This window comes from Galleria mellonella, unplaced genomic scaffold, assembly GCF_026898425.1.
Source record: "Galleria mellonella isolate WM207_F2 unplaced genomic scaffold, CSIRO_AGI_GalMel_v1 utg36, whole genome shotgun sequence".
NCBI lineage: Eukaryota > Metazoa > Arthropoda > Insecta > Lepidoptera > Pyralidae > Galleria > Galleria mellonella.
In genome coordinates this window covers 5,778,478-5,803,570 of record NW_026442086.1, presented here as the reverse complement: position 1 = coordinate 5,803,570, position 25,093 = coordinate 5,778,478, and the positions used below count along the sequence as shown (strand labels likewise).

The following is a 25,093-nucleotide window of genomic DNA, read 5'->3' as shown; positions in this document are numbered from 1 at the left end:
TTTTTAAAAATAGAACAATAGAATATTAAATTGATAAAATTTGGAATTGGAAATATCTAACTTTTTCTCTTTCAAAGTTAGCAAATATAAGAAAAAAAAAGAAATAATGAGATTGCACTAGCAATACAGACATCATTTTAATTATTTTGCCATTTTTCATTCTTAAACTAAAACACAGCCATGCAAGCAACCATGAAGCAGCTGTTACGGTAGAAATACGACTGTGGGTGAGCCAGAAATATCCATGCAAACAACTTTTGTACAAAGACTCCCTCTGGTAATCATGTGTTACCACTCCTACAAAAACCATAAACAATACTTACCGACAACACAAAAATCTCCAACACTGTGACTCAGCAATAACTCATTCAACAACTGACTCTGATATGCAGTTTTCACTATTCTTTTATCATCTATCCCTTTCTTACTCCTCCCACCGCATGTCACGTCAAATTGTGATTTCTGTCCATTAATCTCCATAGTCACTAAGGCTTGATTTTCCTTGAAGTCTATCCCTTTCATCGATATGTTCCACTGAGACTCAGTATCTACTTTAAGATTACTGAGTACAGCTTTCACATTTCTTATGTGGTCCTTCGTTAAGAATGTATTGTAAGGGTATAATAAATATAACAGCGTATGAATTGGTATAGCAGGATTACGTTCCTGAAAAAAAAAAACATAGATAATACTATCAATTTCGGCACTAGTTGCCATAGAGTTAGAAGAGGGCCGCAAGATGGCGACACAACAATATAAAAGTCATAAGTATATGACGTCACTGTCACTCATGAAGAATTCTTATTAATACTGTAAATCAAATTTACTAATGCTGTAATGTATTCCTTCTACACAAAGGTAGTCTTGAAATAATTGCTTAGCAATAAGACCGCCTCTTATACTATAGTATTTTATTATATTAACCCTTAAGTACCTACTGTTGTACCTTCGTCATAAAGGGAGTTTTGCCAGTATTTATTACTAGGTTTATTGGCAAACGGAATTAGGCTTTAATGATATTTTATGAAGAACGTTGCTGCCCATCCCTCGACCTAATAAATTCCCTTAGTCGCCTCTTACGATACCCATGGGAAAAGAAGAGGTAGCCCATTCTATGCCAGGACCACACGGCACTATACTGTACTCACTGAATACCCTTCAACAATCTCCATATAATATTGGTACAATAAAGTGTTAAATATATAAATGTAAAAATTAGTTTATTTGTTGACTCGTCATCGTTTAATGGCTTTACCAATCACCATCAAATTTGACATACACGTACTATTTGGAATGGGGCAGAATTTTTTTTTGTTTAGTTTAGTTATGTATTTTATTTTTTTATTTCAATTCAATAGTATTTTAACTTTCGAGTACCTAAATGATAAAATTGTACAAGAACCGGACTGTAAATGGCAATAAATATGGACTAACTTAATTAGCCACTCACCGACTACTACGACACAGGCCTGCGAGCACTGTATAATAAATTGTGTACCCGATTTTACATTTTACAAAAATTCTCATCTCCCCTCTTAAGGAGAGGAATTGGCAACTAACCCCCGGCCGACAGTGCTTCGTTCAGGGCCCCAGGGAGAGAAATCGGCGTACAATGCAGGCAGTATCTAGGAGCACCGCTTTTTGCATTTTTCCCGAGAGTGAGCCGCCTCGGAATCCCAACCGTCGGAGATGTTGTTCCAGACTAGTTGACAAGACCGTTCACCGACATAACGATTGGAAATGATTTCGTTGGTTATTATTATTATTATTACATAGACCACTTTACCCCATCAATTAGTATAATCCCTCTCACGCAGTTATAGGGGAAAAAAATAGTCAAATAAAATACCATTTTCCAAATTAGAGCTTTCATTTTAATTAAGGTTACCAACGAACTAATCCATATAATCATAATCAAATTATACCTGTTATAGTCTAGACAAAACCATGTACACGACATTCACGAATTAGTCTAGAAACTTTCAGTTAAATTAGTAAACGAAATTTTGTCAGATACGGTATTTTATCGATTTCGAATGTCGGACCTTGGCACTGAATAAGTTTTGGCTGATGTCACTTTTGCGTGTGTGTATATATGGCATCGCGATCTACATACTAAAACTATTTAAGGTCAAATATAGCAGGGGGATTATAAGTATCTCTTGTATACCTTTTTATTGACTTAGAAACGATCGATTACTTATTCTACGCTTATACCGAGTGGATATGGTAAAATATATTGATATATTGAGCAAAATGCAAATCCTATCAATATGAATGGATGTATATATAGAGAGACTTTGTACAAAAGTCGATTGCTTGGATACCTCTGTCCCATTCGTACAACTTAGAATGCAAACAAGCTGACGGCCCACCTGATGGAAAGTGGTAACCATCGCCTATAGACATGAGCAGTACCATGGACATAACATTGTATACTGTTTCGCCCATAATTTCCCCTATGCATTGCCCTTCCTGAGGACTCAGGTGTTATTCCTCTGTACCCAGTAAATTCACGCCATATCCCACCTTTCAAACCGAAACACAGCCATACAAACACAGCTGCTTCACGGTTGAAACACGAATGGGCCAAGCAATCGACTTTTGTACAATCTCCCTCTGGTAATATATAATAAGCAAAAATTTTGTTATAAATTTATGATGCAAGGCGTAAAAATAACGCCATAAATATCACCACTGTGTACGTTTTTAAACTGCAATTTGTCCATGTCATTGAACCATGAAACACCGTACGGAGGTACCTGGGTACCTAACAAATAAAGAAAAACCAACGCCAGGACATTTTAACCAAAGTCAGTTTCAGGCAAGTTGACAAGGAGTTGATTTATATTGTAGAGCTAAATAAAGAATTTTTTCATTATAAAGATTAGCCTTTATCACTACATAGTTACTAGAATTATATTATCTATGCTTATGTGAACTATCAAATCATAATTCAATTTAGGATGAAAGTTTGAAAAAATATTTTTATACACGTAAACGTGCCTACAATCATTTTAAAGACCGGCAACGCACAAGCAACTCTTTTCGTGTTTTTTTTTATACAACTTAGAATGGTAAACAAGCTGACGGCCCACCTGGTGGAAAGTGGTAACCGTCGCCTATAGACATGAGCAGTACCATGGACATAACGGAGTATACTGTTTCGCCCATGATACCCCCTATGCGTTGCCATTCCTGAAGACTCAGGTGTTATTCCTCTGTATACAGTAAATTCACGCCATATCCCACCCTTCAAACCAAAACAAAGCCATGCAAACACAGCTGCTTCACGGTTGAAACACGAATGGGACAGAGGTACCCAAGCTAGCGACTTTTGTACAAAGTCTCCCTCTGTTCTTGTTGCAGGTATTCATTGTCGACGGTAGTCGCTTTCTATCAGGTGGACTGTCTGCTCGTTTGCCTCACTAACAATAAAAAAAAACGTATTCCAAACCATTTTCTTTGGAGAAAATGTTTGAATATCTTGAATAGAGTCATTGGACTTCTAGTGGGTATATTTTTAAATAAAGTCTTATAGATAATAAATAATACAGCAATAATAATAGATTTTGTTAAAAAAAAAAAACAAAACCAGCACCAATTCCCATCAAGACATAACCAACTCGCCATATTTTGATTTAAAAACTAAACCACGGAAGTAATCTGAAAGTACATAAAAAAAGAACTTTTCAAATCGTTTTATAAATTTCGGAGTTATGATGTAATAAACATAAAAAAAAAACAAATTGTGAACCTTATTAAAAATATTGCATTACTATGAAAGCTGGCTTTCATTTAAAATGCCTTGTAGTCTTACCATACTTAGTACTAAGTACTCTATGATAATTTATAAATTCTCACCAGGATACGCGCGGCGGCATGTAAATTGTCAACAGGGAAATCAGGTAAGCTGACCATTTGCAGTTCAGGGCTGATAAGCGCGTAAGCAGCCGATAGCAGCTGTTCGAGCTTGCTGACATTCACTTGGGGAGCTTCCTCTTTCAGCAAATTCAGGTGTTCCTGTAAATGCAAAGAAACTATTTAGACATCCAACGTGCAGTAGTTTTGTATTATTTTTTCCCGTGTATTTTTCTCAATATGATCATTTCTTATAATTGTTTGTATCTAGAAGTAAAATAAATTTACTACTGTCTCCTTACAGAGGAAACAATAAAGAGTATGTGTCGCCGTGTGGTCCCGGCATAGAATAGGCCACCCCTTACTTCTCGGATGTCGTAAGAGGCAACTAAAGGAACTTAACAGTCGAGGGATGGGCAGCGCCGTCCCTCTTAAAACTACACTAAAGCCTAACTGCGGTTGCCAACCCGCTCGCTAAGCGTGACAACTACTGGTACTGGCAAAACCTCCCAAAAGAAGGCCTATGTTCAGCCGTGGACAGTCAACGGCTGATATGATGATGATGATGATGATTATTGTAGACATCTACGAAAGTATCGGATTTACCAAAATCAAACAAAGTCCTATATCTATATGTGTGTAATGGAAATTTTATGAAATTATTTTGTCTATGGGTTTCGAGAATTACGAGACGAAATTCTGTAACCGTACTCGCCCTGAAGAAGACTTCCAGGTGAAATCAAAACAATTGTCGGAAACAACAAACATAGAAAGTTCACAAAATTCTCATTACGCACTCGTACACATAGATATAGAATTATAGGTATAGAATTCTATTACTTATCTCTTGCTCTAATGTATTGTGCTTTAACCTCATAATCGCCTCATCATCATCATCTTCCTACCCTTATCCCAATTATTATTTGGGGTCGGCGTAATATGGTTTTATCCATATTACAAAAGGATTTAGCTTATAGTTTTACGACCGACCGCCTGCCTGACGTCAACCCTCTTTGGGAATCATGATAATCTCATAGTCGCCTCTGGTAACAGCACAAAATCACACCAACTACTTAATTATCTAAGTGTATTTCTACGTAGCATAACCGTAGACATCTACGAAAATGCTACGAATGTACTCGTACCGTATTGTTACGGCATTTTCGTAGATTGTGTCTACGAAGCTCTACGTACCGTTTGTGTGTATTTTTTATAAGCATTGTTAACGTACACTGATCAATTTCCTTTTACATTATCTTGATAATATTATTACTCAAAAAATTTTTAGTCCACGGTAACTGCTTACCATCAGATGGGTCGTATGCTTGTTTGACACCTCAGTGAAATAAAAAAATCAATAACAAAAATACTTAATATATATATATATATATACAAAGAACAAATTGATAAATTTCTCGTTCCTTTGAATATAGTAGATTAAAAGACGATATTAGTTCCCAAACATTAACATAAACAAAACATTCATGAAACATTTGTGTTGCTTTAATATCTCTAATTTGCATTCAACTTGTACGACCTTCGCCAAATTAATTTAGACTGTTTACAACCGACTGACTTTAATGATCCTGTTATAAATAGCTTACGAGCTAGCGATTTTCCGCAAATTGTAATATTAAACAACATCTTACTAATATTATAACTGCGATTGTTTGTACAGATGTTTGGAGGTTTGTTAATTACGTAAAATATTGAAAAAGACGTAAAAGTAAATATTATCCGGTATAGATCCGGATAAATAGAAGGCAAAAGAGGAAAGGGAAGGCAGAAATAACTACTTGGACAGATAAAGAAAACACTAGGTGTCATGTCGTATAGGAACGTCTTAACCCCACCACATTTGGCATAAAGACGTAAATAGGCTATGTCTTTATTTTTATTTTCAATATTACATCTGGAATCGACTATTTTTGCTCTAGATTTTATTACTTCATTTCAAACTGTTCAGGCAGCGCACGCCATAAGCTGACTCAAATTACATTTATTGTGTTTAATTATTGAAAATATATATTTATCAAAATAAAATGTAGCCTATATATAGCACTACACCTTTATAACAGTGAAAGAACTTTCCAAATTAGATCAAAAGTATCAGAGATTACTCCGAACATCCACTCACTCACAAATTTACCTCTTTATAATATTAGTATAAATAATTAAAATATATTATATTTATACCATATATTAGCCCAATTTATATATCAAACAGTATTATATTTATTTTTGAGTGTAGATGTTCCAGGAATAAAATCCAATTATGATATTTATTCTAAACGTCGCATCACTGGAAATTCTCGAAACAATTAATGTAAATATGTGTGTATTTTTAAGTGTAGTGTGGTTAAGTGTAGTGAAGTGTAGTTAGGGTAGTTTAAGTGTAGTGTAGTTAGACTAGTTTAAGTGTAGTTTTGAAAGTGTTGTATTATATGAATTTAGTATGCAAAAACACAATGTACTTATTCAATGAATATGTCCTGGTCACGTTGACAAAGCCGCTCGACAAAACTAGTCATAAATAAACAAACCACTAAAGTGTCAACTATGCCGCACATATATCATGGATATTCTGAAACCGACAAACAAATACGAAAATAGCGCTATCATAAAAACCCTCGCCCCATAAAACATAAAGGTGTATACATCGAAAACGCTTTTCGGCGTAAAACAAACAACGCAACTGTCTTAAATAGAAGAAAAAAGTATGAGATTTACGCCCCGGCACCGCGCGGCGGGCAAAACACGCGACAGTAAGTGACATAAACTGGGAACTGGGAATGTATTTTTAACAAACTTTATCTATAAGTAACATCAACACGACTGTCTTTTTAACCGACTCCAAAAGGAAGCAGATTCTTAATTCGGTTGTTTTTTTTTGTTGTCACCTCATAACTCCGTCATTCGTAAACCGATTTAGAAGATTCTTTTTTTATCTGATAGAATATGCTTTCATATTGGTGCCATAGAAATTTTATTAAAATCTATTTAGTAGTTTAGTTTTTAGATCAAAACAACTGGTTTTGTAACAATTGAAGTAGGCTCTTTTTGTGAGACACAATCTTTAATTATAAAATCGGTTAAAAATAAATATTCCAATTTACAAGCATTACTTATGACCATATATATAAATATATAATACATTAATATGGGACTCTCTAAGAGCAGACAACTCGAGCGTGATATTCCTAATGTTACAGGCGTCCATAGGCTACAGTAACTCTGTTTTCCATCAGACAAGCCATATGCTTACTTGCCACTAAAGTTGTCTATTTCTCCTTTCATTTAAGTCTTTTTTCTTGTCGGTGCAACTAATTCATGCATTTTCTTTCAGCCTGCTCTATTCCAAGCTATAGCTTTGACTCTTTGACCTCCCTATACGACATAACACCTAACGTACCAAAGTTATATAAAAAATGTCCATATTAATAGATTAACAAATATTAAATAACAAAACTGTATCAAATTTATTTTGTAAAATATTGCATGAAACTCGTAAAATGTCCGTAGTGAATACAACTAAGTAGTGAGTATAAAACCAACCCACTGTAGCCGTAACATGCCATGACCGGGCCCCATTAACTACAGCCCACCAAGGAAACAATTTTCCCGCAATTAATTCTGACAACTTATTAGTAAGGAACCCACGTAATGAACGTTCCAACGAGATAATTATAAAAGTTTGGCACACAGACAATTATGGGACTTGTTGGTCTACAGTTTTACAATGTCTGTATAATTATCTATGGTCTATTCCATTACAACTTATTGAGAATGTAACGTTTATGATTTTTTTTTTATATTTTTATTTTTTATTGCAAAACTTTAGAATTACAAAAAACATGATCTATTAGCATTGAGAAACTACGTAAGTTTATAATAATGCTAAATACATTGAGACTATTTAACTTGTATTAACTACATGCATGAAGTATTTAGAGGTATTATATGTATATTTTTTTATGAATTATGTATAATTACTTCAGTATGTTACTATAATTATGTCACATATTTTTCACCACATCTGCCCTTCATACGCTTTCTGTTTTTACCTAATGGTTAGCTGGTAGGGATATGACATTAAGCTCATCACTTGTTCAAAATTTTTGTTGTGCAATAAAGAATAAATAAATGTAACTAAGTTATCGAATAATTCTCACCGAAAGAATGATATATTCTTTAATGCATTAAAACATACAGTAATAATAAGAATTAGTTTTAATGTAAGCAAAGATGAACTACAGCATGGGGTTCTTCTAAAGGGGAATGAAGAGGTTTCTTCAGGGTCGGCAACGCGCGCGTAATACCCCTGGTATTGCAGGCATTCAAATACTACGGTAACCGCTTACCATCAGGTGGGCCGTATGCTTGTTTTCCACTTTAGTGGTATAAATTCTAAAGCAGATCTCTTCTAGTCAACCTAACAAAGACAGTGGCATAGGAGATAGTGAGTGGGCAACAGTAGAGCAAAACAAAAAAGGAAATTAGTATCTCATCGACCGAGTTCAAAAAGAGAGGGTCGCAATTCGATAGTTTTTTTTTTTACGTTTTTTACCTTATAACTCTGTTAATTCTAAACCGATTTGGAAAATTCTATTTTTATCTGACACGATATGATACTTATAGATTGGTCTCATAGATATTTTATCAAAATCGAATCAACTTTGAATGATTTAATATTGAAATCAAAATAACTGGTTTTGTCACAAAAAAAAAAGTTTTTTTTTAACACAATCTTAAACTATCTAAAACTAAAAGATTCTTTGTCTATCATCAAAAATATTATCTACCACTAGTGAAATTCCTTTTGTCTATCACGTTGGAGTTAGAGTGACACTATCAAACACAGGTATCACTCGTGCTTAGTTTTGTCAGATAGCTGTGACTTTACTGTAGTTCTTAGTTCTGTAGCAATTCTAGTTATTCGTGACTCACCGGGCTATTTACCTACCTAGATAAATATAATTAAATATACCAAAGGACATTATACGAATACAAATCGACTAGTCATTTGTTTAATGTCATTGAAGTTCTAACATTTCTTAATTGGAGAGGACGAGTTATTAGTAATGGGGACTTTATATTGTCCCGTCTGAAAACCATCCTGATTAATTTCCTGATGAATTTGTCACGATGCACCAATTGACCTGACTCATGTTCACATATCACCGAACACTACCTTCATAACGTAACATATACACAAATAGGTGAGGTTGCCATTCCAATTTTAATATCATAAAAAAAATCGCCGAAGTCAATTTCTGGCATTTTAAATTTGATTCGACGGTTAAAAGTAATGCGGTTTACCTCTGGATTTTAAACAGTTATCCCATATTCAAGGTTATCACTAAAAAATAAAAATACAATACAAATAGAAATTTATACAACACGGACAAATACTGGACTCAGTTTTTTTATTTATCCCCAAATAAAAAAAAATTTACATACGCGGAGTTAGAATTTCGCCACGATAAATCTATAATAATACAATAAAAGAGAAGGTTTTGTTTGTTTGAACGTACTAACCTCTGGAACTAACATTCGAATTTTAAAAAATCTTTTTTGCATTTGATTAATTAATTTCTTAAAGAAGACCATTCAACATTGCAATACGACGACCAACAAATCCAGGGGATATAGCTAGTTCTATATTAGTATAGCATTTTGTATAAATCGTGTATCTACCCAAATAGTTCTACTTCCCACCCGTTTCACATAATTTTCAAACTGACAGAGATAGTATCGCTATCAATTCCGCTTCATTACAAAACAAACTTCGGTTCCCCGAAACTACTTATTTGCGGACATAAAACTTAACGTTTCGTGCAAACTAACAGTTCGATTTCCTGTTACGTAAATTATTCGGAACCGTAAGGGAATTTATTATACGCTAATGCTATTAGTAGAACGCATTTCGCCGTGGCCTGTCCAACCCTTTTATTATACAACATCACTCGCCTAATATAATAACAACAAATGGATATGACAATAATCCGACTGTTCCAAACTAAATGTTACCAGTTTTCGAATGTACAACCATATCAAAACTACCTAATATAAATCACGACCACCTATAAAACTGCTAATTAAAATAACAGCGAACTCAATAATCTTGACACTTAATAGATAGCTAGATAGATACTCTTTATTGTTTCTTCCAAAGGATTACAATAGTAAACTTATTATAGATACAAACAATTACAAGAAATGATCACAGTAAGAAAACAATGGGTTACGACAAATGGGACTAAATACGAATTCAAACTTGCTGTTCTGAAATATCGTTTAGAAAAAGTTATTAGATTTTTTACGGGAATGGGCATCAAATGTTATAATAAGATACCGAAGGATATTTTGGGTCTACCTTTTAATAAATTTAATACTGTTCTTAAAAACTAAACAATTAACGATTGCTTCAATTACAAATGTATATGGTGTTAGTCGATAACGGACCGGCTTTTAAATGATCATGAAATTTTAGATAAAGTAGAATTGAATAAGCACACATGTCCGTCAAGTCTCTTGTGGGCTCTTCTTTTTATACTATTCATAAAAATGACGATTTAAATATGCTTTTAAAAAAGTGTATTTAAATAAAGGTAATTTGAATTCGAATCATTTTGTTGTCTGTTTTTTAAGACCCTTTTTCTCAAGTATGTGTGGAGATATCAAGCTAAAATGACTGTTGAGATTCTTGCGGGTCCTTCTCAGCTGATAACAATTTTCAGAATCCAGCAATCATAAATCCAATCAAATAATTTCTTTTACAAAATAATGACAACTACATTCCGTGTGGCCCCAGCATAGAATGGGCCACCCCTTCCTACGTTACCTACGAGAAACGTAAGTAACGTAAGAGGTGACTAAAGGAACTTAATGGTCGACAAATGAGCACCAGCGTCCCTCTTAAAACATTACCAAAGTCTAACTGCGGTTGACAACCCGCCTTCCAAGCGTGGCTCCTGCTAGCAAAACTCCCTTTATGAAGAAGGCCTATATTCAGCAATGAACAGCTAACTGTCGATACAATGATATAATGAAAAAATCAAATAATTTAATTTTAAAACCATTCCAGACAACACGTTACATTTTCCAAATTCATAAGTTAACAAAACAGTAAAGAAAAGTTTGCTGAAGTTCCTAGTTTTTATCAGCTATACTTCATGCGTTTTATACTGTTAAAAGGTTGCATGTAAGTCGGTCCTTACGCGACGATAAAACCGATCCCATTCGTGGAGCTTCTGGCAGTCACACGGAATGCGCCGGTCGATCGTTACGTCTCTACCAAATATTACTACAACCATCTATCGAAATATTCAAGATTGGAATAAAAAATAATAATTTAAAAATGTAATATTATAACCTGAAAGTAAACATTGTATCACGAATTGTCTACACATTTTCGAGCCTTCGCGTTTTGTAGATGGTCCACAATTTTGTAGCGCAACAATGTGTCAATAAACAGGTAAGAATAATGTTTTTTTTTTGCTTCAACAAATTATAATAAAATTGTGTTTCAAAATAAACAAAACTTTGATTGTGGCAAAACAAGTGACTTCATAGAGGTCTTCAATTCAATTGTATTTTTTTCTTTCATGTTTTTTATTTCATAACTCCGTCAGTTCTAAGCCGATTTGTTTTTTTTTTTTTAATGAATGGATGGATATACTCGCAGATTGGTCCTATAGAAATTGGTTTAGTAGTTTAGTTTTTAATTCAAAGTAACTAGTTTTGTCTCACTTGAAGTCGGTTTTTTTTTTTGCAGTGGACAATTAAATTTCATTTTAAAACTAAACTGAATCTATTTTAATAAAAAAAATTCTATGGAACCAATCTGTAAGTACATTCATTCACATAAAAAAAATTCAATTCGATTTATAACTGATGACATTATGAGGTAACAACGGTTGACACCCTATCTATCATTATCACTTCATCACTTCACTACATAGTATAAAACAAAGTCGCTGTCTTTCCGTCCCTATGTATGCTTAAATCTTTAAAACTACGCAACGAATTTTGAAGCAGTTTTTTTTTAATAGATGAAGTGATTCAAGAGGAAGGTTTATATGTATAATACATGCATAATATTGTAGAGAAACACTGATAAATTTAGAAGTTTCTAATGTGATGTGATGTATTGTATACCCGCGAGAAGCCGGGGCGGGTCGCTAGTTAAAAATAATATTATTTGCATTTGTTGATTTCCTTTATAATTTGTAATTGCCTATTTCATAATAAATATTTTTACATTACGTTCAGTAAACCGTTATTATCACTAACGCTTTAAGCATATACATAATTTTTATTTTCATTATCTATTCGCCTATATGTAACATGATTACTAGACAAATAACCTAGATGTATTATTAATTTAACACTTAATTTTGATTATTTCTTTATGATAATAAAATGTTCATAATAAATACTAATAGAAAATCTATTATAAAAACATTTACACTTATAATTTATGCCCCTCGATAGATAAATAAAACAATAATTACAAATCGAAATTAAATTGGAAAAAAAAAATTCAAATACTTAATTTTTAAATTAAAGACAATATTTTTTTCGACGAATTGAGTTGTTATTTTAAATACATAAATTTCAACGAATACAAATTAAATCATGAATAATGAGAGTGAATACAAAATTTAAAAAAAGAATATTTGAAATTAAAATAATTAAAGGATAAAGTTCTGTATATGAACTATAAGAACAAGGAATTACTTAATCTTTGGTTTTTAAGTTATAAAAGTTGCCAGTACGATAACAAAATTAATAACAGTATACAGCCATCTTGAGTCTCTAATAATGCAAGTACATGCTTAATTCCGTTGAGTCATACCCCATTCACGTTTCAATTAATCACGTTTAACGGGGTGCTGATGGGGGAACAATTTACCGAGCAACAGGCCGGAACCAACGCGGATGTAAGCTTCAACGCAATAAAAATCTCTCGTGAAACGTTTAACTTATTATCATGCGCTTTCAGTTGGTTTTTATTTAATGATAACCCATTGGTTTAAAAACATAAAACATATTTGAAATGTCCATAACACGACTACTTCTAAAAAAATCAATTATCATTTGAATTAATAAAATTTTCATCCATTAGTTTCGATTTTTATGAAATAAAATTTGTATTATATATATGTACCCACGGGAAAGGAAGGGGTGGTCCGTTCTATGCCGGGACCACACACCAATCTATGGATATGATCTAAGTTTAATATTGCACAACTGATACATATAACATTGCACTAGTAATCACATTTATATATGTATATACATATTATATGTCGATTGCTTGGGTATCTCTGTCCCATTCGTGTTTCAACCATGGAGCAGTTGTGTTTGCATGGCTGTGTTTCGGTTTGAAGGGTGGGATATGGCGTAGCTTGTTTGCCATTCTAAGTTGTATAAAAATAAAAAATAGCTACTTCTAAAAGAAGAAATGGTTGTCCTCCTCCCTTCTACTTGCTATGCTTAACAGGGTCCATAATTAGAGTTGTTTCAATATCTGCAACCATGGTTTTCATGGGCGAAACAGTATACTCTGTCATGTCCATGGTATCATCATCCATGGTCCATGGTGCTGCTATATATAATGTTTTGTTTATGTTAATGTTTGGGAACTAATATCGTCTTTTAATCTACTATATTCATAGGAACGAGAAATTTATCAATTTGTTCTTTGTATATATATATATATATATATATATATATATATATATATATATATATATATATATATATATATATATATATAGGTGTGTGTATATATATAGCGTATGTACGCTCATTTGGCCTATTTTATTTACATATATCTACGAAACTACGTCCATTATTTAGTACAATAGTTTAGTAATAACCATACAACCGCACGGTGTTACCATGATACTGCACTATTAAATAATCATCGTTTCATGATACTTTGAACTCGATTATTTCTTAGTAATAAGATTCTATATTATGTGTTTCATAAAATCAATAAATGGAATAACACCCTAGTTCTCAGGAATGGCAACGCATGTGGGGTATCATGGACGAAACAGTATACTCTGTTATGCCCATAACTGGCCTGCATTCATCCTCATCTTATAATCTCTTATTAGCATCTCACCAACGTATTCCGATAACACAGTCGGGGTAAGCATTCCATTTTTACCTCTTAAATAAAACAAGTAATTTACTACATACATTAACTTTACGCGAAACACATTCCATTTAACGACCAACGTCTGTTTTATCAAATCGCAGCTCCAGTAAGAAAATCTGAGAAACAAATAAATAAGAATAGAAAAAAGAACATAAAAAAGAACAAACACAAATCGTTACCAACAGAATTAAGAGTAGGACAGAGGTACTCATGGAGATGACATCCAAAAATCTCCCTCTGATAAAACTCAATTACGCTTAAATGACTACAACTTTTAAATTTGTCACAGAAGGATATAATCCTATACTAGCAAAGTCGTGAATTATAGCTAGCTAATAAGAAATACACATTTCATTTAACCATTAATATTCTACTATTGGGCATGGGTACCCATAAATTACCACGGTGACGGTTTGATATAGGGCTGTATATCGAGATTTCCTTCTCTTGCATTTTTTTTATTACAAGATGTGTTTGCACTTGATCTTATTTCACCTGATGGTAAGTGATGGTAACATCTAGGATGGAGTGCGCTTACCCTAAACACACTTATTCATTCATTCCTGTTCACGCATAACTTCATAATTCTTATTTATTAATTTTCTCCTTACATTTGTGTATTGTACCTACGTATTCCTCTTGTACAATATTCTAGATAAGTGAGTAAAGTTGCTGCGTAAATTTCGATAACTCAAAACCTATTTACAAACAAAACTGCACGTAGGTATTAGGAATAATACGTTATCGTGTTTGCTTACAGTAGCCGCAGCAGGATGTGCACGAAACGGAACGCGAATCAATTATGAAGACAAAGCGAACTTTCGCACGCATAAGAGGGCATCGCGTGACTGCATGCGTTAGCATTTAGCTCGAGTGCCCTGTAATATGCCGGCACTCTGGCAGTCATCCCAGGGGCCTATGTACGTGAGGACGATCTGGGTGGATGGCTTCCGGCACGCCATACTCTCACATGACGATCCATACTTAATAAAACTTAACGCGAAGAAGCGACGTCCGCATTCTTCTGCTAGTACAACGAACACGAAATTTACTACGCGGTCAAGGAATTCCAGGCTGAACAGTCACGACGACAGTTTGGAAGACTGCTTGAGAAAATTGGACTTTGTGATAAGGAGCGATAGGTCTCATATTGCGATTCGACCGCAAAGAAAAAACTTATACGACCTCGACATAGAACACTTGAATCTAACGGATATAGAACCAGAGTCTGAAGACGAGTTTATTATAAAGGCGACTCCGCAGCCTCTGAACGAATTTGACAGCTACAGATCCAATACTAGCTTTAATTTGACCATGAAGAATTTGAGACTCAACAGAACGGCCAGGACGGAGGTTAAGGAGAATACTGAGCTGTCTGACAGGGTGTTTCAGTGGTTAGACTTGGCCGGAAAAGTGAATTTGCTTGGCTCTGAAGACGCAGAAAGAATAGCCCAGCCGAGACACAGTTGGCCCGAGATCCAGAGGAGGAATTACAATTTGATGAAGTCTAAAACTGCCGTAGACGTTAGAGGCAAAATCCCTTTGACGAAAGCGTGCGACAGTGAGAAATCACACAGTGGTATTATCGATCGGCACGATTTTTATGTGCCGACGTCGGCGAATACAATTGAGAACTACGCGCGGCAGTCACGGAACATGAAGTGCACGTCACGAAACGAGAGCAATGCGAAAATAAAAGAGACCACCAACAAAACAAAGTCCAGAGAGTTGAGAAACAACATGGCGGAGACACGGCACAAAGTTGCTACGGAACGTAGCGCGGTAGAAAAGCAATACGCTGATTTAGTTAGTAAGAAATTGATACCGGACATTAATAAGAGCACTAAAAAGCAAGTGCACATATTCATACCAGAGGTAGCCAAGAAATTAAATGCAAACATAACGAGTAGAACTGAGAGTCTTTTGTCACAAAAATCTTCAATTGTAAAATAAAGAATTCTGAAAGGATTGAGATGTGATTATTTTATAAAATAGCCCTATCTGATAATTCTAAATGCTTTAACAATCTATAGTTACTATTCACATCGTTGTATTCCACTAAACCGGAGGGTAGTGAATTTACATATGGGTTATGAACAAACCATATATTGGAATATATAATTTATTACTTGTAGCATTAAATCTGCTTTTTGTACCACATATTATTGGTCGATAAAGTTTAAATAAATAAGTAGTAGAGTAGGTACGAAAAATTGAAGTACTCGTCATGATCATCATCATATTAGCTGTTATATGTCCACTGATACCGCCATAAAGAACGAGACCATCTCTTATAGAAGTTTATCATTGGGGGGATTTTGCCAAGAATTACCATGCTTGGCAGGTTGTTTGGTAACAGCAGTTTAGCTTTTGTTGATATTTTAAGAGGGACGCTGATAATCATTTCCCGCCATTAGTACTTGTCATAAAGTTTCCAAAATCTATATTTTTATGATCAAATTTCGATATTTCAATTATATGGAGGATTTTTTTATATTTCTCGTGTTACTTATATGAATATGGACATCTAATAATTATATTATTGTTATTAAAAAGTAAATACTTATAAATAATGTAGGTTTATACCAATTTAATATCTAATAGTAACTCACTATTCAATATGACAAATAAGGTCAATGTTTTTTGTGGCGCAAAATCTACAAATAGTAAAAAACTCACCCCAAATCCAATAGTGGCAACGTCCCTGGCCTGAAACCGAGAGCGTAGGGGCGGATCGAGCGGTTGCCCGCTGTACCGGGGAACCGGCAGACCCAGAGCTATGACTCTGAAATTCTCGTCCACTCTAACCAGACGCCACTTCGATAACTCTTCGGGGCCGTGTTCCTGGTAAAAGTAACATATATTGTGAGTAAGCACTATAGGTTTTTTTTTTCTTTTATTTTGATCATGTAGTATACTGTGACACTCGTATCATGTCAGTCCTCAGGAATAATAGAGTAAGCTCACAGCTTGCCATTAAACCGATTAAGATAAATGAATAAATAAATCTTTATTGTTCCCTTCAGTTAATGATACAGATTATAAAGATATTATACTTTCGTACTGTTACAGAACAGGATAGAACTTGTTTTTTAAAAAACTAAAACTTTACTAACTTTTTAATAATTTAAAATAATTATAAAAAAAAAATAGAATAGTATATCAGTAGATCAATTCAAACTGATGTGTTTTCTGTTGACAGTGTTCATAATGAAGTATAGCAACGTCGCAATTGTATCAATTTTCAAAAATTTCAATGGTTTTGATTGATCATTTGAAAAATGTTGTGCTACGGAACTAAAACGTTAATCATGCAATAATATTAGTTGGCAACGCGAGTGTAAGGTCCCTGGTGTTACAAGAATCCATGGGCAATAATCCCGTTTACCATAATACGGGCCGTATGCTTGTTTTTAATAAAAAAAAAAATCCTCATTAAGTTGTTATTGAAAATTTGGATTTTGATGGCACACATGTATTAAAAAAAATTTCAAAGTATAAAGTAGGTGCAGAGTTGGAAACTTTCGTGAACAATTCTTTCAATTGTTGAATTCGTCACGATGGCCTAACTGACCTGCTCCATCCTCACCTATCATCTCTCGCTGGTGCCTCGCCGGTGTATACCGATGGCGCGGGCGGGGTTACCATTCCATTGTTACCCATTAAAAAAAACTGAATAACTAACTGGTTTTACCACAATCAGTCTTTTTTTAACATTGTGTTTATTATTATCCCGGTCAATCAACATATCCCAGTGACGCAGACAAAGTCAAGAGCAAAATCTAGTAATTAATAAAAACACTTACCTCTAATAGTTTATCATATCTGGATGCGGGTACTAAAAACCTTCCGTCTTCTAAATGCATCTCTCTATTCTCCAATAAATTGTTCAATACTGGCAACACATTACGCTCTGCCTTCTCTATGCCTTCAATAACCAGTACTCGGCCTTTTATAGCTGCGCGCACCGCACTCTATTGACAAATAATATAAAAGGGCTAAATGTATAATTAAATCGTATTTAAATGTATAAGGGCAATATAATAATTCTTAAAAACAATATTTTTTAAGAATTTTTGTCTGTGTGTATGAATGTTAATATTTTACTAGAAACTATCTTGCAGAAGTCCATATCAATTATTAATTTATTAGAATTATTTTGTTTTGGATGATTGTTCACGCATTACACAAAAACTACCGCACCAAATTGGATGCAATTTTCACAATAGTGCACCTGAAGATCTAACTTAAAGTTTGTGGTACCATTTACTAATTTTACATCATATATTTTTATAAAAGTAATCAATAAATAATAAATAGTAAGTACCTGGTCAAAATATTTAGCTGTAGAGCTCTGAATCTCCCTCCGCTGCTTCAGATCTGCTTCTGTAGTGTCCCGGGACAAAGCCACATACTCCAGCTCCCGCTGTGTGAGCTCCAGGTACTGTAGAGCAACTTTTCTCCTGTCATAAAAACATACAATTTTTTAACACATATTAAATCACAGATTTAACATATTTCATGATAGTATCAATAATAAAATTACTCCAAGATAAAACATACACAAAATTTTTAATTAATCCTTCTGGAATACAATTATGAAAAACACCTTTGATTTTGTGCAGTAATTTATACATGATGGTGAATCAAACATACATATAAATAAACAACAAGTATAAAAATTATTATTTAGGCTACTAGTACTATGGTTATTTTTTTTTATACAACTTAGAATGGCAAACAAGCTGACGGCCCACCTAATGGAAAGTGGTAACCATCGCCTATAGACATGAGCAGTACCATGGACATTACAGAGTTTACTGTTTCGCCCATGATACCCTCCATGCGTTGCCATTCCTGAGGACTCAGGTGTTATTCCTCTGTACCCAGTAAATTCACGCCATATCCCACCCTTCAAACCAAAACACAGCCATGCAAACACAACTGCTTTATGGTTGAAACATGAATAGGACAGAGGTACCCTAACAATCGACTTTTGTACAAAGTCTCCCTCTGGTATATAATATTTTTTTTAATATCCCCTATATCATTTTCTAGAAAGAACTTTATTAAACTAATAAGATTAATAAAAATTAATAGTGCTGCCACATAGCCACCTCATCGTTTCCTGTGGGTGTCGTATGAGGCAACTAAGCTTAAAATTAAAGTAAATCTAAAAATAAGGGAATTTAATGATTAAGAGATGGGCAGCAGCATTTCTTTTAAAACACCACTAAAGGCTAACTGTGGTCACCAACCCACCTGCCAAGAATGACAATTAATGGCAAAATCCCCCTTATGGGGGAGGCCTATATTCAGCAACTGATATAATGATAAATGATAGTGCAACATTACCTTCCAGGTCCAGGTCTTCCAAGCAGGAACATGTCCTGACCAAGTAAATCCTTCTGCATCATCCATCTCAAATTTCTGAGAGTACTCTGTGATAGTGACTTCAATTCAGAATTATCCAGAGTCACTGTAGAAAAAAAATATGGACATAGAAGATAAATAAATTTCAATTTTATGTAATTTCAGTATATTATTAATATTTAGTTTCTATATCACCTGGACTACTCATTATTTCTGTTTGCTTTTTAAGTAACAAAGCTATTCTGAAATTGTTTCTAAATAATTACAGATTACTTTTAAATATTTACTTAAAAAAGAATAGCACAAAAGAATAAACAATTCCAAATTATACAGAGTAAGTACATATACAACATAATATACTTTTGTTATACAAAGGATCTACCTTTAAACTTCATAAAATTAATATAGAGCCAATATACAATTAAATGATTTTGATAAAAATGGAATCATGAATATTGTTTCAAATTGACAATATAATACAGTTAAATTTAATACTTTATCTTAATTTAAAAATTTATTTAAAAATTCAAAATTTTATGAAAGTAATAATATTAAAAACTAATAAGTATGTATCTATCTAAACTAATATTACTTATATAAAGAGAAAAGATTAATTTTTTTGTATATAATGGTGTTCAAGATTAGACATTATAGTTGTTTTAATAAAAGTTAAATTTTTCGCACTTGCAATATTAGAACCATAGATATAGACCGTTTAACCGCTAGAAGGTCAAACATTCAAATTTTGTTAACGGATAGAACTACACGCACTTTTGTATTTATTTTAATTTATTATAAAACTTGAGGCACGGACAAGCATTTCATTTCAACCAAAAGCTTCTCACCTTCAAGCGCAAACATACGTGTTTTGGACCTTCGTTGCCGAATAATAATACGAAAAGTACGAGTCAGCGACCATTGGATTCATCGTATGCCAATTCATCATACAAGTTTTGGACTACGAGAAGTGAGAAGACATCTAGTAAGGATCGAGGTTAAGGCGTCGGAGGAGCAGCAGCAGACAGCAATCGTCCATAAGCGCATTCCGGAACGGTCTGCCATCCTCCCTAACCCCATCTCCTTCGCTTCAATTGTGTCACACCGTGAGTGCACTGCAATGTTTCCACCAATAAGTCACAGCAAGGTCGAATCACGTCTACTAAGAAATCGTGTTTAATGTGTAACGCTGATCATCCACTTTATTCATGTCAAACATTTTTGGACACTAACTTAGACGCTAAACTGCAATTTATAACCGCAAATAAATTATGTGAGAACTGTTTACGTCCAGGGCATTCAGTTAGTATGTGCAAATTTGGACCTTGCAGACTGTGTTTTAAAAAACACAACACGCTTATTCATAATAACGTGACTGATCGAGTAGCGGTCGTATCAATGCATCTAGCCGACAACGAAACCCCGGGTTCTAGTCAAATGACCCCCGCGACCGTCGCACCGCCCGCGCCGTCCATCCCCGCGCAAATTCATTCGTCTCGAGTAAACAGTGCACACATAGATAATTCTAATTTAATTCACAAACAATCTACTATGCGACCCGTTATATTGTCTACAGCTATAGTCGAGATAGCCGATAGGTACAATAAGTTTCACTTAGCACGCGCGCTTCTCGACTGTGGTAGTCAACATTGTTTTATTTCTAAACCACTATGCGATTTAATTAATATAAACTTAATACAGTCCACTTGCGAAATTCGAGGTGTCGGCAACACAGTAACAACGTCATCACAGATATGTGATATCGAGATCAAATCACGCATTGAAAATTACTCCGCACGCATTAAATGTTTTGTGTTGCCGCACATTACATCTACGCTACCTACTGCTATGTATAGTCAACGCGCGCAGTCGTTTATGATACCTGACTATATACAGCTGGCTGATCCACAATATTATGAATCTCAAAATATTGATATTTTAATAGGCGCAGACTTATTTTGGGACTTATTATGCGAGGGTAAAATGAGATTACCCAATGGACCCTTTTTACAAAATACAAGGTTAGGTTGGATTATTTCAGGGCCTATTGAGTTTAACACGCACAATATCAATACGTCTGTCCAATGTAACTTCACTCAATCTATTGACACTCAGTTACGACGGTTTTGGGAGTTAGAAGAGGTGCCTAAAACTAGTGACATACAGACTGACGAAGAACGCTCTAGTGAGGAAGCTTTCATTCGTACTACCACGCGCAATAGTGACGGAAGGTTTTGCGTCAGCTTGCCACTGAAACAGTCGCCATCTGTTTTGGGTGAATCTTTGTCACAAGCTGAACGTCGTTTTTTGGCACTAGAGAGGCAATTAGAACGTAATTCTAACTATAAAAAAATATATTTTAAATTTATACACGAATACATCGAATTAGATCATATGACGCGAGTAACTTTATATGGAACCCCACACTTCTTTTTACCTCATCACGGCGTGTATCGTGAGCACAGCAGCACAACAAAACTTCGCGTGGTGTTCGATGCGAGTGCCGCCACAAGTAGTGGAGTGTCTTTAAATGACATTCAACAAATCGGACCTCCAGTGCAGGGTGATTTAGTTGACATTTTGCTTCGTTTCAGACAACATAGGTACACTGCTTGTGCAGACGTCGAAAAGATGTACAGGCAGTGTCTCCTAAACGAATTACAACGCGATCTCCAGTTGATTGTGTGGCGTGACAATCCATCTGAACCATTAGGTATTTATCAATTAAACACGGTAACGTATGGGACAGCCTCCGCACCGTTTCTTATTGTTAGGTGTCTAAAGCAGCTGGCACTCGAATGCAAGGTCTCAGAAGAAGGACTCTTCTATTTAGTACAAAAAACTTTTGTACAAAATAGAACGGCAGAAATATATGAGTTGGGGAAGGAACTTCCATGGAGTCATGTCAGTGGGAAGGAAAACCCAGCTGATCTGGTCTCGCGCGGTGTTCAGATGGAGGACCTTTCATCTTCTACTTTATGGTGGGAAGGCCCATCTTTTCTTCGTCACACTAACTTCAGTTGCAATAATGTACCGTTAAATTCATTTGACTCTCAGCAACTATTGCCTGAGCTGAAATCCAGTGTGACGCATTCCTACGCTACTGATCAAGACTGCGAACGTACATTATTTCCATTTGTTAGATTTTCTCAATATAGTCGCATGAGACGAACTGTCGCGTATATACAACGTTTTATTCATAATACGCGCAATAAAAATACTCAACGGTCAGGTACTCTCACTGTCGATGAATTGAGGGAATCTGATATAACTTTGGCTCGACTGTCTCAACTAGAATCGTTTCCAGATGAGTATAGGTTACTCACAAATAATAGTACTCTAGTTAATAAACATAATTTGTCTAAATTAAATTTATTTATTGATAAAAATAAACTAATTCGTGTTGGTGGTCGGATTGTAAATTCTCCCGACTTTAATTTTGATAAAAAACATCCGATTTTAATTTCATCTAAACATATTTTCTCCCTACTACTATTCAGACACGAACACAAGCAGTTGTTGCACGCAGCTCCACAGGCGCTTCTTTATAACTTACGTGAAACGTGGTGGCCAATTGGCGGTAGAAACTTAGCAAGGAAGGTTGTTTATGATTGCATTATTTGTAAACGCTTGAGAGGTATGACCCCTACTCCCCTTATGGGAGATTTACCAAAGGAACGCTTAACTTCGGGCTTTCCTTTTATGCGTTCTGGGGTGGACTACGCCGGACCAATACTCATACTTAATCGTAAGGGTAAAGGTGCTAGGACGACAAAATGCTATGTGTGCTTATTTATTTGTTTTGTAACGCGCGCTGTACATTTAGAACTCGTCAGTGACTTGTCAACAGATGCATATTTATTAGCATTAAAGAGATTTATATCTAGGCGTGGCAAACCATGTGAGATTTTTTCTGATAATGGTAGAAATTTTGTTGGATTGATGAATGACTTTAAACATTTTTTAGCTAATTGTTCGTCACAGATTATAGAATATGCCACGGCTCAGAATATTCAATTCACATTCATACCGCCTTATGCGCCTCATTTTGGCGGATTATGGGAAGCTGGAATTCGGTCCTGTAAGAATATTTTACGTCGTATAGTAGGAAACGCGCACTTAAACTACGAGGAGTTCAGTACAGTGTTGACACAAATTGAAGCGGTCCTGAACTCCCGTCCTTTAAGCCCTATGTCCTCAGATCCACAAGATTTGTCGCCTCTTAGTCCAGGCCATTTTCTGGTGGGACGTCCACTTACTGCGCCTGCTAGTGATGACTTCACTGAGACGCCTGTTCATCGACTGACACGTTATCAACGAGTTGAGCAGATTCGACAGCAATTTTGGTCCCGTTGGGCGAAGGAATACGTGTCAGAACTTCAAATAAGGACTAAAGGAAGGAAGAACACACTTCAACTGCAGCCTGATATGCTAGTAGTTATTAAGGACGACAACCTACCGCCGCTAAAATGGCATCTCGGTCGAATAGTGAAGATCTTCCCTGGCAAAGACGGCATCACTAGAGTAGCCGATATTCGCACATCGTCAGGTGTCGTGAGACGCGCTTACAGCAAGATATGTCCCTTACTTGATGACTAATTCTAGTGTTGTAGTTTTAAAATTGAAAGCTGAAGCTTCCAAGGCCGGGGGCATGTTCAAGATTAGACATTATAGTTGTTTTAATAAAAGTTAAATTTTTCGCACTTGCAATATTAGAACCATAGATATAGACCGTTTAACCGCTAGAAGGTCAAACATTCAAATTTTGTTAACGGATAGAACTACACGCACTTTTGTATTTATTTTAATTTATTATAAAACTTGAGGCACGGACAAGCATTTCATTTCAACCAAAAGCTTCTCACCTTCAAGCGCAAACAAATGGATAAACTCAAAAAATACTTTATTAATGTTAATTATTCTTTTACCTAATGAAAGCGACATTATCAGTGAGTAATTAAAGCTATTTTTTACTTTAAAAAAATTTAAGATCAACCATACCATGCTGGAGCAGGTCGCTAGTATATAAATAAAGGATACAAAACATTGTTATGAAGAATTATAAATATATGGAAGAGAGTCTACAAGATCGTCAGCAGCCACCTTTCACATTCACATTTTGCCACCCTTACTAATAGTAAATTAACACTTGTATAAAATAAATCAAAAAACATAATATAGCTGTTGCATATCATATAGTTAAGAGGCCTAAGGGCATCCACTAACCAAGAGCTGAGTACAAAGTGTATTTTAAAGTAATTACATGCGATTCTAAGGTTATGAAAACAAACTTTAAACCATGCACTTACAATACTTTCTAGGAACATATTCCACCTTTTCTGCACCTTTGATCTCCTTGGTAACATCTCCTATAGTAACTTTCTCTTCACTAGAGTAAGCCCTTACCAAATTAGCACTTAATATTGCCTTACGACCGTTCACTATACGTATCAAAACATCAATTCGTCGAATTGTCACTGCTGGATTATACATTATAGTTTACATGAAATAACTTTCTAAATACACATAAAAAAACACACCTAGCTTAACTATTACTTAATTTAATACTTGCAACTCATGACATAAACTAAATATGACTACTTATTATAATAATTGATAAATAATCCGCAAGTCCAAAGTCTAAATAAAACGCGACAAGATGTCAAGGTGACGTTACTCTCAGCTGAT

The 25,093-nt window shown here is 34.8% G+C and overlaps 2 protein-coding genes across 4 annotated transcripts in view; one reads left to right on the top strand and one right to left on the bottom strand.

The window, feature by feature from the left end:
• Nucleotides 1-25,066, bottom strand: part of LOC113516522 (von Willebrand factor A domain-containing protein 8) — a 42,139-nt gene extending 17,073 nt beyond the window's left edge. Inside the window, exons 1-7 of one of the 2 annotated variants that reach the window (XM_052897260.1) lie at nucleotides 24,715-25,066; nucleotides 19,391-19,514; nucleotides 18,363-18,498; nucleotides 17,842-18,009; nucleotides 16,715-16,879; nucleotides 3,865-4,023; nucleotides 324-666 (exon numbers count right to left, since the gene is read on the bottom strand). In XM_052897260.1, coding sequence (XP_052753220.1) covers nucleotides 324-666; nucleotides 3,865-4,023; nucleotides 16,715-16,879; nucleotides 17,842-18,009; nucleotides 18,363-18,498; nucleotides 19,391-19,514; nucleotides 24,715-24,898 — 1,279 coding nt within the window. In that variant the 5' untranslated portion in view covers nucleotides 24,899-25,066. Of the gene's footprint in view, nucleotides 1-323; nucleotides 667-3,864; nucleotides 4,024-16,714; nucleotides 16,880-17,841; nucleotides 18,010-18,362; nucleotides 18,499-19,390; nucleotides 19,515-20,253; nucleotides 23,208-24,714 lie in introns of those variants that run through there. The other variant, XM_052897261.1, reaches the window with a different exon arrangement.
• On the top strand, nucleotides 11,123-16,003 carry LOC113513948 (uncharacterized). Of its 2 annotated transcripts, none has more exons than XM_052897263.1 (2): nucleotides 11,123-11,338; nucleotides 14,799-16,003. In XM_052897263.1, exon 2 carries the CDS (start codon nucleotides 14,921-14,923, stop codon nucleotides 15,986-15,988), a length of 1,068 nt encoding a protein of 355 aa, XP_052753223.1. In that variant the 5' UTR covers nucleotides 11,123-11,338; nucleotides 14,799-14,920; the 3' UTR covers nucleotides 15,989-16,003. The 2 variants fall into 2 exon arrangements, with proteins under 2 accessions (XP_052753223.1, XP_052753222.1); XM_052897262.1 differs by having other exon boundaries at nucleotides 14,796-16,003.
• Nucleotides 25,067-25,093: the final 27 nt, after the last annotated feature.